The sequence below is a fragment of the Cyprinodon tularosa genome, unplaced genomic scaffold (assembly GCF_016077235.1).
Source record: "Cyprinodon tularosa strain WSP-4 unplaced genomic scaffold, ASM1607723v1 ctg24, whole genome shotgun sequence".
In the NCBI taxonomy this organism is placed as follows: domain Eukaryota; kingdom Metazoa; phylum Chordata; class Actinopteri; order Cyprinodontiformes; family Cyprinodontidae; genus Cyprinodon; species Cyprinodon tularosa.
In genome coordinates this window covers 938,688-952,381 of record NW_024038896.1, presented here as the reverse complement: position 1 = coordinate 952,381, position 13,694 = coordinate 938,688, and the positions used below count along the sequence as shown (strand labels likewise).

The window sequence follows — 13,694 nt, the reverse complement described above, 5'->3', positions numbered from 1 at the left end:
CCAAGACACCAACATTCAAACCTGGAGATATGGTGAGGGTAAAAAGACCCCATCATGTTCGCAAAGGCTCATCTAGATTTACTCCACCGCTGTGTGTTGAAAAGCAGATTGGAGAAAGTACGTATGTACTCAGTGACAATAAAAGGTGGAATGCTGCCAGACTTTCACGATACTCTGCAGGTATTCCATGTAAAACAACAGAACCAGAGGAAAGTGACCTATTGGTTCAAAGGAAAAGTGTTAGAACTGCTGCTCAACCAGTGTGGCTCAAGGACTTTCAAACAGGCTAAAAAAAAAGTAAATGGATACATAAATGAGTGTGTTACATGTTTTGGGTACAGGTGGACTAATTCTCATGGTACAAAATGTTCAAATACTTGGATTTTATTTTTTAATGGTTACATTGGTAATTCTGTTTCTTAGTAACTCCAAATGTTAAAGTACAGGGTTGCTGAATATATTTGATTGGTTTTGTTGCTTAGTTAAGTAACCACCTACTTTGATTTCAGCTAAAGTTATACCAATTACATAAAAACTGTTAAATGAGGTTAATGTTTAGTGTTATGCTACACGGGTACATGCAAGCTTTTCAAGTAAGAGGGGAATGTTGTGTCTACCACTAGGTGGTGTACGAGTAGAGAATAAAAAAAGAGGAGTAGAAGAAGTGATATAGAAGAAGAGAAGATCTGATGTTACTGTTTGCTGAACGAGTTCTTAAATAAAGCTGTTAAGAGTTCTTTGCCTACCTCGTCCTGGATACTACACATAACAGCGACCTTTTTCAAACGTTAGGATCTGACCTAGCATGGATTAAGACAGGTAGGACTGATTTACAGCACTTTTTAGAGAAGGGAAAGATGAATGAACAATCTGGGATTCACATAGAAAATAATATAATATAGTGTACTTTTTCTAGGTGTCTGTTAATTTGCACAGTCCCTCTTAAATAAAAACATTCTTAGAACATAAATAGTTTTTATATATAGAAAAAAATGTACTCTCATGAAAGTAAACTCTCATAAAACGGTAAACTCAAACTTTCATTCATTTCAGGTTTAGAAAATGTTGAGTTTTCAGGAAATCCCCTGGTCTCATTTGCATGTTTTTAAGCCTCATTTTTGTTTTGGCAGTATTTTTGTACATTCTGCACTTCTATTCATTTGTAGTACATTTACAGCCCTCAGCCACTATACCTAGGTGATGGAAATGCCCTGCAAAAATGATCGGGTACAGGTAAGTTCGAAGCTGCCAAAGAGGAGTATGAAGTAAATAAATTATGTTGTCCAGCATTAAACCACCAGAACTGTTTCTGTAAGATAGGAAGGGGTCATGTTTTTATGTTGTTGAAGCCTAGCCTCACACTACAATGAGAATTTTGAAGCTGACATTGATACCCCTCAACCTGTGAAAGGTTTTCTTTTTCTTTGTCACTAAATTTAGGTGAGCCTATACGAACTGCCGTCTTAGTTTCCTGTTCTTACCTAACAGGTGTGTGGTTCCTGGAGTGATCTTCTCCTGCTTTACCTGATTCAGGCAACCATTCAGAGATGCTATTCTACCAACAACAATCCTAACAACTGGTGCTATTTTACTCTGACAACGAATACATATCTTGGTCCCCAAAATGGCTGAACATTTGCGTTTTTTTTTAGAAGGTATTACTGATGTCAAACACATTAAACAGAATTAAAAATGATCAGCCATAAATTAATAACAAATATGCGCACAAATATTTTAGACTACTGCTTAAATGTTTTTATTTTTACATAAATAAGTCAGAAAAAAAGACAGACATTACATATTAATTGAAATAAACTTGTATAAATGTGATTTTAGGTGTCAATATTTTGAATTTTATGAATAAAAACTAATATTTTAGGGAATTAATTAATTTTGTCCCAAAGCAGCTTTCTATACTAAAAATGCTATCCGAAAATCATTCTTTTTAGCAAAGAAAGAATAAATATAGATATCTGTAATATAAATGCAGGAAAGCAACTTTCTAAAACTTCACACATACATTAGGGGAACAAAAGCAAAACAAAACATAGTCTCTGTTTTGAAGTTAATACATTAAAACAAAATTAAAAATGAACACACGTGGTTAGTAATTATCTATTTGCTGAACCAGATGTTGTGTCATTAATTTCCCAACATTTCTATACAGCATAACTTACATTGTAACAAAAACATCATACTGTTTGCCTAAGCTGTTAGAATGGACACCCTAAATTAATGAATACATTTAATGCATTCAATTCTTTATACTAGTTATATCACTCGTAATAGTTATGTTATTACAAATGTAAAAAAAAAAAAAAGTAGGGGATTGTTTATTTTCCTTAATGGCTTGCCATAACTATTTTTTACTTCCGGGGATTTATCATTTAATAGAGCTGTTCTTCTCTCGCTCGTATGGTGAAAGCGCCTATCAAAAGGTGCGCTGAGATGACACTTTTTGAGGGCGGGGCATCACGCCAGACGCTCTGGTCACCCATTGGCCCTTGCGCTCTAAACCCATGACCAGCCAGCCAATCGTTGGAGTCAGTCGATATGACGAGTGTGAAACGGAAAACATCATTCTCTTAATGGTGGTGTTTGGACAGTTCAATCCCAGCGACTACAGCGCCGATGGAGAGCATCTCCCAGACATTACACACCAGTCTATCAAAATAGCACAAACCTAAGACGTCATGGACATCCTGAAATCACTGGGACATCCGGAGGAGATAATCAACCTGTTTAAATTTAAGATGGGAGGATGCAGAGCCGTCATGCCAAAGTTGGATTATGTGAGTAAAATACCTATAGCTCAGCACTTAGACTGCATTAGAGACAATGAATGTATCATGCAGATTATATGATCTGCTTTTTAGAGCAACACATACATCTACAGAATAAGCACAAAGGCCTCTTTGATAGGAGGTCTGCCACTTTGCAGTGCAGATTTGTACACTGTTAAAAGGAGAAAACACTCAGCTAATTGGACTTTGACAAATTAAATCGGTGCTTGCTGTCTGCACACAGGCAGAGGTGACCACTGACGTAGGATTTAAGTTTTATAATGAGCTTGGAGGGTTCACCACTAAGGGAAGATGCTAATCCCACAGTTTAAACACCAATGTGACCTGAAGAAAAGAAGCAGGCTGCAAAATGTGTTGAAACCTTCTCCTAATTTCTTCCTAGTATTTTATACTCCACAAAATCATGGATAATTTGATATCATTTATTTATTTGTGCACAGGGAGCACATCATAAGGGACTGCATGGATATTGTGATCTCTAGACAGTAGCATTAACACCCGTGATCAACAATTATTAGAAGTGTAAATAATTTCTCTTGCTTTAAGACCATTTCCAATTTTGGGTGTTAAACATGGAAATTTTAAATCAAGAAATCTTGTCAGGTAAAACTATCTTGCCTTTCTTGGACAGATAATTTCCTTTGGTTTGAGTATTTCATTTTTTCCTTGGGATTTATTTTTCTAAATTTTAGACACCCCCTTATGCATAGTGTTTTTTACAGTGTATGCATTTTAATATAATACAAATTTGGTGCTTTAAAATAATATATTTGAATATGTGAGTCAGTTTAAGGTTAAATTTTTTTTTTTTTTTTTAATAGGCTCACAGTACGTAAATCAAACTCCCCATCACAATCTCCATAAATGCATTGGAGAAAACAGTGTTTCTTACCTTAAGTTTCCAAAAAACAAACCTGCTTGCATTGTAGTGATAGGCCTCACATTAAACAAGATTCTGATCCAGAAGTTTGCAAAAAAGTTTGTATTAATTTCGGTTTTTAAAAACAGCATTCAACAGTGCAAACTACAAATCTATCTCAATTGATTACAATTAGAATTAAATGATGGTGTATTTTTGTGAATATTTTAATAAAGTTATGTTTATAGATATATTAAATATAGAGGGATATAGATATATGCTGCAATAGTTCATTTCTGAATTCAGTGTTTCAAAAAATGAAAGAAAATCCAGCAAAATTTTGTTTTTGTTTTTTAATCTGAAATGTTAGATTACATAATAAAGACTATTGACACAGCGGTCACTGACATCCTCCTTTTCAAGGGAGTTACTCAACACTGATGAGTAGGTATAATATTTTATCTTAAACCAAGCATATCATTGGAGAGTTGAGTGGAAGGAAAAAGTGTAAAAGAAAGTACAGAAGGCAGAGGGGCGATGTATAGCAAGGCCTGTTCAAAAGGTCAGAGTGTGGAGGAAGAGTGGAGAGATTCCAATCTGCTTAAGATCATGTGTGAATTTTTCACTGTTAATTTGATTATCATCTATATTTACTGAAATAAAAATCAGAACAGCTGATTACAAGGAAACTTTTAAGCTCATATTGCCTTGCTCTGCTGACCAGTTATTAAGAGATACTGGTTTAATTTTTTCAGCAGGACTTGACATATTCTGCCAGGAGTATACCACTTAATGAATGCTGATATTACAAAAAAAATAATAAAAAATGAAAAAGCTTGCTGACCCAAATCATTAAGGCAGAAATAGAGACATACCCCTAAACATGACGACTGGACCTTTTTCACTTCAAGAAATCCGAAATAATCGATGTACATCTATTCTTCATTTCATTGCGGCCTTTTCAACTAAATTATTACACAGCTTTTACTGCAAACATATACTAATGTAGTTACATCGTTCATCCACCAGGTGTCAGCAAAACGTGACCTCCTCTAGTAATGGTTTTAAGGAGTTTGTTCTGATTTTTTTTTGGAGAACTAAATTAGTTTCGCAGTGCATGCATGAACCTATAACAGTGCAATTCGTTTTTCTCATTCGTATTAACGAAATCCCTTCATCTAGGCATTTTTTTCGTGTTTTTTGTGGAATAAATTGCTTACGTAAAGTTTATTTAAATGACAGATTCTTTAAACAAATCTATCAACAAAATTATTTGACTGTTTTACTAAAGCTAGATCAAAGGAAGTCCAGACCGTTGCATTTCCTAACGACGTTGCAGCTGCCAGTGTTTTTGGCAGAGGGGTGGGGGAGTGCGCCTGATCAAAACAACAGATCTACAAATGCTCTGCGCAGCTCCTGCTAAGCTAACGGTGCGATAGGCTGCTTATAGATCAGCGCGGCGACCTCACGCCCTCCAAAGACTTTAGAACACGCTCGACCCCTCTCTGCTCGCTTGTCCTTCTCATGGACTCGGGGTTTGAAAGTCCCCCAAGCAGCGTGGCGTCCACATGGACCGTGTCATTTCCTAACTGCAGCCTCGGGCTCTTCCCGTCAGGGTTTCCGCATGGCCGGAGCCTGCTGCAAGTGTCCGGTCTCTCTGTCCGTTTTAAAGCGCTCCCTCTCCGTGGCGCCGCGAGGCTGCGGCTCAGCTTCTCCTCGGTCCCTCCTGCAGGGCTGGGGGAGGCGTGGGGAGAGGGGCCTGCAGGAGGCCGCCAGACCCTGTAACGCCATCAGAGCAGCAGCTTTCTACAGACAAACAGCCTTTCTTTGTCACTGCCAGGAGTCCATGAGCGACAGCCTGAGGACCTGTTACGTGTATCTGAACCAGACCAGTCGGAGCTTTGCGGCTGTGATCCAGGCGCTGGACGGAGAGCTGAGGTGAGTCAGAGATCTGAGGTGGCTGCAGGTCCAGAGGCGTAGCCAGACATTTTTTATAAGAACCAGAACCTCACGCAGGGGCGAAGCTAGATGGGGGCCAGGGGTGACCATGGCCACCCTTAGCCAATCATCAGCCACCGCTACCATTTTCCCCCTCTAATACAGCAGTAATACTCTCAAGTGGAATACTCATTTTAATTTTTCATATATTACTTACTATTTTTTCATGTATTCATAATTTCTTGAAAACAAAAACACTGGTTAATTACGCACATCAATATACTAACATTAAAAGACGATATGTGCAGAATTCATGCTCTTTTCAGAACAAAATTTTGTATTACCGTATTTTCACGACTATAAGGCGCACTTAAACGTCTTTTTTTTCCTCAAAATGTGCGGTGCGCCCTATGGTGCGGTGCGCCCTATGTGTGTTGTAACTGCGACTTTTGAGACCACCTCATTGAGGAGATGATGAAAGAGTGGCTGAATGTAAGGAGACCAGCTGTTTTTTTTCCACTCATCACCATCGCTGTTAATATGTAACTCCATGCGTGCCCATCTCACAGCTGATGTGAAAAACATGAGGAAACAAATTAACGCTGTGCTCGCTGTTCAACCGCTCGACATCGGTGTGAACCGGACCCAGCAGGTGCAGCAGAAGCAGCGAGTTTACATGCAAAGTCAATGGTTGACGCGGGTATAGGCACAGCAAAAGGTCCTGCAGCGCGTTTTGATGCAGCACGTCGGGAGCGTTTAAGCATCTGACGCGCCGCCAACGCGCTGCTGCTGCTCGAGATGGAAAAATTGAAGTTTTGCTGCTGGACGCGCCGCATCAACCAATCAGAGAAGCTGATCCGGGAGCTGACAGCGAGACAGACACAGCGCTCTGATGACATATGATATTAAATGAAAAAGGCTGGGTGGATGCGTGGCTGAGGCAGGTGTATGTGAGAAGACTAGGTGGTTTTTTCCACGCATCACCATCGCTGCGTGCCCATCTCACAGCCAATGTGAAAAAAAGGTGAATCAAATGAACGCTGTGCTCGCCGTTATCCCGGGGGGGTCTGACAAAGGAACTTCAACCGCTCGACATCGGTTTGAAGCGGCCGTTCAAAGTAAGGCTGCGAGCGGCGTGGGAGCGATGGATGACCGACGGAGACCACAGTTTCAGGATAAGTGGAAGGCAGCGCCGGGCAAGTTACGCCACAGTTTGTGGATGGATTGTTGATGCTTGGACTAAAGTGTCTGTTGGCTCTGTTGTTCAAGCTTTCGCAAAAGCCGGCATTATTTCTGAGGAGCTGCGCTGCACGGAAAGTGACTGACAGCGAAGAAGGGGAAATTGGCATGTCTGATTTAGTGCAGCTGTTTTATTCAGAAACAGAGGATGATGACTTTGATGGGTTTGATTAATACTTTGTAATAAATACATGAATAAAGCACAATCATACTCAGTTTTGCTCCCGCTCTATTTTTCTACCTGAAAACTTAATTCAACAGCTGCCTCTGGGCGCGTCTCCTCCTCTTCAGCGCGGTGGCTGGCAGGTGTTTTTTCATCTAAATAATCTAAATCTTGCAGCTATATTTGCTGTGATCAGTGTGAATAAAGTAGTTTTAATATGTTTTTAAGTGACAAAGTCCACCTGAAAACTTCATAATTGCAGTCAGTTCATCCAGATTATCTATTTCTGTCGGAGGCGCTCAGACCCCCACATACCAGCGCTGCACCGACAGTAAATCCCTTCAACAGCAGCCTCCAGGTTCACCGGCGGCTGCTGGCAGGTGTTTTTCATCTAAACAATTTAAACTGCAGGCACCAGGATACCGGCAATAAAAGCGAACAAATTCCGTCGGCAGGTTTCAGGATTTTAAGTTAATTTAGGAGTGATCACAGCGCTGTGTCATCTGCGATGTGTCTGTCTCACGGCCAGCTGCCAGGTTTGATTAATACTTTGTAATAAATACATGAATAAAGCACAGTCATACTCAGTTTTGCCCCCGCTGTATTTTTAAATACGCAGTAGAGGTATTTAAAGGTAGTAGAGGACATGTACCTGTATATAAAAAAACGCGCCCTATAGTCCGGTGCGCCTTATGTGTGTGTTAAATACAGAAATGGCACACATAACTGAGAGTGCGCCTTTTAGTCCGGTGCGCCTTATGGTCGTGAAAATACGGTTTATGGGGTAAAGAGAAAAGGATGCGTCTTTACCAGTCATCTAAGAGTCTTTGGTGTAATCATAGATAAATAACTATTTTAATAAAAACGGAGTAAATAATCAAAATATGTAGATATTTGCACTTGTAAATATCAATTTTATGCAGAATGACTATCGATAAAAGTAGGTAAGTAATGACAATGGAAAAGATTTACCCACCAGAATTAAAACCTGAAAGTATTTTATCCACTATACCTTTCATCTAGAAAGCACGCATGTTAAAATCTGGCTATGCCTCTGACCTCAGGGTCATTCTACACTGTTCCACCAGGAAAATTAATGAGCAAAACATCCATTTTTTAAATAAAGAAAATATGGGGTGTAAATCAATAATCATTGTCATTACTTACCTACTTGTATCAATAAATATTCTGCATAAAATTAATATTTACAAGCACTAATATCTACATAAACTGATTATTTGCTAATTAAAAAAAAAATCTTCATGTATCTATGATTTCACTAAAAAACTCCTAGATGACTTGCAGAGACACATCATTTTCTCTTTACCCCATATAAAACAAAATTTAGTTCTGAAAAGAGCATGAATTCTGTATTTATCATCTTTGATGTTAGTATATTGATGTGCATAATTAACCACGGGAAAAAAAAAATGTTGAGAGTATTACTGTTGCCACTATCTGTATGAGAGGGAAAAAAATGGTAGGGGTGGCCGATGATTGGCTAAGAGTGGCCATGGCCACTCCTGGCCCCCCATCTAGCTCCGCCCCTGTGCAGGTCAGGAGAGGTGTGACTGCTGGCTGCATCTAGGGACCTCCCTTGAAAAACATGTAGAGAATGGTGGAAGTAGATCTGCATGTTTTGAGTCTGTCGTTATGAAACTCCAGACCTGTGAAGAAATATGCAGCCCTTTTTGTATGCCTTCAAAGGGTAAAAGAATCCAGTGCATGCCAGGGCCTACCCAGAAGCAGTTAGCACTAGTTTGACTTTCGCAAAGCAGTCAACAACGTGCCAAATCAATAACTGATTCAGTTATTTGCTGTCCTAAACAACAATCAACAAAGTGTACTTTGTTCGTTGTTTTGTAAAATCCTGCGTGCCTTCAGCAAAACATCAATTGTTGCACAACCCTTTCTAAAGCAGTGGTTTAATAGTTTCTTGTCAAAAACTCTGTTATTAATAAAGAGAAACTGTGTTAAACATAGCTAAATTTGGAAAAGTCTTGTGTGCATTTGTATTAAACTTGCTTTACCCAAGATGTGCATTGAGGTAAAGCGACAACTTTGACAGTGCTGGAAAAAAGGAAGTTATTTTGGAAAATTAGCTGCACATGATCCTGTCTACAGCATCCTTACTGTGTTATTAGGAGGTATTTAGAAGTTAGAATGGCCCGGTCAAAGTCCTGCTCTAATGAGTATCTAGCTAGTCTCCTTCCAGTTTTACTGAGCATCCGCTCAAGATGTGGACTACATATTTTGTCTTTATCCAGACATGCGGTTTGTATCTTCTACCTTGTTCTCCGTGCGCTGGACACAGTGGAAGACGACATGACCATCCCTCTGGAGAAAAAGGTGTCCATGCTTAACAATTTCCACACCTACCTGTACCAGGAGGAGTGGTGCTTCACCGAGAGTCATGAGAAGGATCGTCAAGTTCTGGAGGATTTCCCCACGGTTAGCAGCACCACATACATCCACAGAGAGTCACTGACTCCTGCAGAGTTCTTTTCCCCTAACGCTGTTCTTTAAGAGTAACTTTGATTGTCGTTGATTGTTTGAATCCAGATATCACTTGAATTTAGAAACCTTGCTCAGGAATACAGAGACGTCATCTCAGATATTTGCCACCGGATGGGAGTCGGGATGGCTGAATTTCTGGAGAAGAAGGTGGGATCCATGAAAGAGTGGGACCAGGTAAGTGCAAAACAGAATAAATTACTTTTAACAGTGTTTTCAGTCCCCTGGGTGCATTTTGTAATGTATAAATACAAAAGCTCAATGTTAATTTATGGCAGATAGTTATAGAGGGGGCAGGATTTAAATGCGAAACGTAGAAAAAAACAGATGGGAAGAAATGAAAGATATAAAGAAGGAATGAGGCAAAGAGGGAAGCAAGGTAGAAAGAGCCTTTTTATTCAATCAAATTTGTTTGATTTATTTTGATTTTAGAATTTTAAAATACTCCCCATAATCTAATTTTCCAGACTTTAAATATACTAAAGCCCCTGCTTTAACTCAAGCTTTGGCACTCTATATAACTCTAGGAATCTACAAGCAACAGGAAGAATTACAACAATTGATCCAGGGTCAGCATATGGGAACTCTTAGCCATAGTGTGTATTACTAATGCCGTGATAACACCCTTGTGGTGTGTCTTTGATCTGTGCAGTACTGCCACTACGTCGCTGGGCTCGTTGGTATTGGTCTGTCCCGGCTCTTCTCAGCCTCCCAGCTGGAGGATCCAGAAGTGGGACGGGACACAGAGCTGGCAAACTCAATGGGCCTGTTCCTTCAGAAAACCAACATCATCCGGGACTATCTTGAAGACACACAGGAGGGACGGGTCTTTTGGCCTAAAGAGGTAAGAACGAAGGCCTTTAGACTGAAATGTTAGCTTTGCATGGGATCATAGACATGCTGAACTGTAGTTTGGCAGCTTTATTGTTTTCAGGATTGTGAGTCGCATGCAGATTATACCGTACCGTTTCCTTTCAGCTAGAAGTTGAATCACCAATTTAGCTTTGAGTTTCACTTCAGAATTATCTTGTATTTAGTTCCATTAAAGGTATAGTGGAGGATGTTCTTTTTCTGGGTGAATCATCATCATCATTTTCACTTGCCGGTAGTGAGTCTGACATATAAAAATTACTAATCTTCTTTTAGAAAGTAAGCTTGTACGAGCGATGCAAACAGCAACTTTTAAACAGAGCGTGCACGAGGAGAAATGGGCTTGTGCATACTCTTGCACGTGTTTAAAAGGCTCCAAAACATTGCATAATTCTTCCATAAAGGCCAGATTAGTGATGTGCATATTTCAGCTATTAATCTTTGTCTTCTTAATATATTCTCCCCTTCTTAGCTTTGGATCTCTAGTCCTCTTTACTGTGACACATCAAGAGTGTCAGCAGAAAACATTAAAAATAACTTGTCCTCTGTGTTGCTGTGCAGGCATGGAGCCAGTTTGCAAGTCGCCTGGAGGATCTGGCCCAGCCTGAGAAGCTGGAGTCTGCTCTGTCCTGCCTCAACCTGCTGGTCACAGACGCTTTGCGTCACGTCCCTGATGTCATCGCCTACCTGTCTCGGCTGCGCAACCAAAGCGTCTTCAATTTCTGTGCCATTCCTCAAGTAAGAGCATCTTCAACTCTAACAATGTGGTGATTTCTATTTAAAGGAGAAGTCCGGTCAGCAAGGAATAATCAATGGATCATTCTCTGTACCTAAAACTAATACGTAGTAAAACCTCACTCCGGACATCTCTGGGCAGTGATGTCACTGTGCGGTAAGCCTAGGGCTATTCTCCCCACTTTACAAGCAAAATCAATGGGAGCTACTAGACCCATCTGCAATCAACAACAATTATTTTAGATTTCGAGAGGACTTCACCATTGAAATTCACGAGAGCTGTAGTTAAATGGACAATGCCCATGTGCATGGCAGTTGGATGTTGAAATACATCAGGTAAAGTGAAAAAAAAAATTTTTTGTCCTTGAATTGAGAACTTGAAGAGGGAGGATGTGCCATTGAACTTCTGGCCAGAGAAAAACACGTAATATGTAGCCAACATTTCGAAGAAGAATGTTTTCAAGATCATTTGGAGAATAGCGTGTTGTGACAAACACCAGATACAGCACTGGGACTTGATCAACAGCCCATACTGCACACCTACCGGTTTGTGACGATGACATCACAAACCAGTAGGTGGCAGTAGTGCTCCTTGACAAACATGGATGCCTCTGGTAAAGCACATTCAAATGAAAATGACTCTTAATTAAAAACACTTATCATTTATTGAACTGCATGCAATAATTTCAAATTTAAAGTACTTTCAGATGTTTGAATTCTGAATATGACCGGACTTTTCTTTCATGCCCCAGTGTTTCATATATATAAACATTAATAGTGTTTTAAATCAGAGGGAAAGAAAATTAACGGAACCGAATAAAAGTGTCAAATTTGTCTTAAAAACAAAAATCAGTTGCCTCCATTTTTAGATCTATTTATCCCTGAGTTATAAAGTAGTGCCATCATTAACCTAGCGGGGGGTGCATTGTGACTTACACTTTATACTGAGCACCAAGTCAATCCCTAAAAGGTTTCTAAGTTTTGAAATAGCCAAAGGTTTCACCTTTAAAAGACAAATCTACCTTTTTCAGGAACTCATAGTTCTTGAGTGGATCTAACATCCAAACTACTAATTTATAAATATTAGTTACTCTAGAAATTGCCCACATTCTAAAACCTGGTACTGTTTTGTTTATTTACTTGTTTTCATTGGTTTTGTGTTGGTAGTGATCTCAGGTATCCAAATACCGTCATGGAAAAAATATTTTAACAGCATTTTTTTAGTGTTTATCGTGTTATTCAGCCAACAGAACCTCAAAGCGATAAATTGAAGAAAATAAGGGTTGTCTGATGTTTTTTCCATTGCCTAATATTCTTGATTTTTGATTGTTAAATGCCTTTTTAGGATTAAAAAGAAAAAAAAGCTAATCTTATTTCTGGGCTAGAATTAAAGCAATAACTGTCCCTTCTCCTTCCTTAGACTAATGAGATGTAATTCCTCTGTTAACCAGGTGATGGCCATAGCTACCCTTTCAACATGCTACAACAACCCCATGGTGTTTCAGGGTGTGGTGAAGATCAGAAAGGGCCAGGCTGTCACCCTAATGATGGAAGCCACTAACATGAGCGCCGTGCAGACCATCATCGCCCAGTACAGCCAGGAGGTTTGTAGGATTGTTCTTTCTCTGTCAGCTTCCACCATATAGACTTACTGAACCACTGTCCTCTCTTTTGTCCAGATCTTACAGAAGGTCTCCCTCAATGATCCGTCGAGGGACAAGACGTTACACATCCTGGCTTTGATCCAAGAGAAATTGGCCCTCCCGCAGCCCGCCCTCAGATCCAGGAACCACCACCTGTCTCCTATGTACCTGTCAGCTGCCATGCTGCTGGCTGCTCTGAGCTGGCAGTATCTCAATACTACGGCTGCCCAGGCGCAGAGCACCGGGGACATGCAGTGATGCTTCCTGTTGCTCAAAGACTGGAAAATGCTGCTTCTCTCCCCTCTCTGTACTTTTAGCCCTGCTCCTTCTTTGGAAACCTGGGCAATGTCTTCCCATATTGGCTGTTAAAGAACCACTGACTGGCTGAACTTCGGGGTTCTTATTTGCAGCATGATCTCAAAAACGTTTTTGGTTTTCAAATGTTCTCATCCACCATGCATTTGCTGCAAAAGGTGATTTTAGGATTGTAGGGAACAGCCATTGACCTTTATGAAGCTTAGGTTGAATTCTGTCTGAACCTTTTAGCTGTATATAATTATGTTATAATCCCAATTGTGAGAAACACTTGAAAGAATGTTAACTTTTGCACTGTTTGATCACAGACAGATTCCATTAACAGATTTAGGTAATTTTCTATTTCATTCAGTTTGGACTTTCTTCAGAAATACAGAGGAAATATTTATCTGCTAGTTTCATCACACATGCATTAATAAATGGGGGGAAAAAAGGAAAATATATTTTGAACAAAAGGAATTTGTTAGCAAAGTGTCCTTAACAGCTTTGGTGAGTAGAAAGGCTAGCACTAAGTAACCTTGTACAGAACCAAAGGAGAGTTACAATCATTGCTATGTAATGTGATGTTTTCATTTGTACATATTTGAGGAAATAAAGAAATGCAATCTCTCTGA

The 13,694-nt window shown here is 39.7% G+C and overlaps 1 protein-coding gene across 2 annotated transcripts; it reads left to right on the top strand.

Moving 5' to 3' along the window:
* Positions 1-2,634: 2,634 nt before the first annotated feature.
* fdft1 (farnesyl-diphosphate farnesyltransferase 1) lies at positions 2,635-13,694 on the top strand. 2 transcript variants are annotated; one of them, XM_038287534.1, is made up of 8 exons: positions 2,635-2,792; positions 5,504-5,601; positions 9,271-9,454; positions 9,566-9,694; positions 10,170-10,361; positions 10,949-11,125; positions 12,574-12,726; positions 12,802-13,694. In XM_038287534.1, exons 1-8 carry the CDS (start codon positions 2,694-2,696, stop codon positions 13,021-13,023), a joined length of 1,254 nt encoding a protein of 417 aa, XP_038143462.1. In that variant the 5' UTR covers positions 2,635-2,693; the 3' UTR covers positions 13,024-13,694. The 2 variants fall into 2 exon arrangements, with proteins under 2 accessions (XP_038143462.1, XP_038143461.1); XM_038287533.1 differs by lacking the exon at positions 2,635-2,792 and having other exon boundaries at positions 5,288-5,601.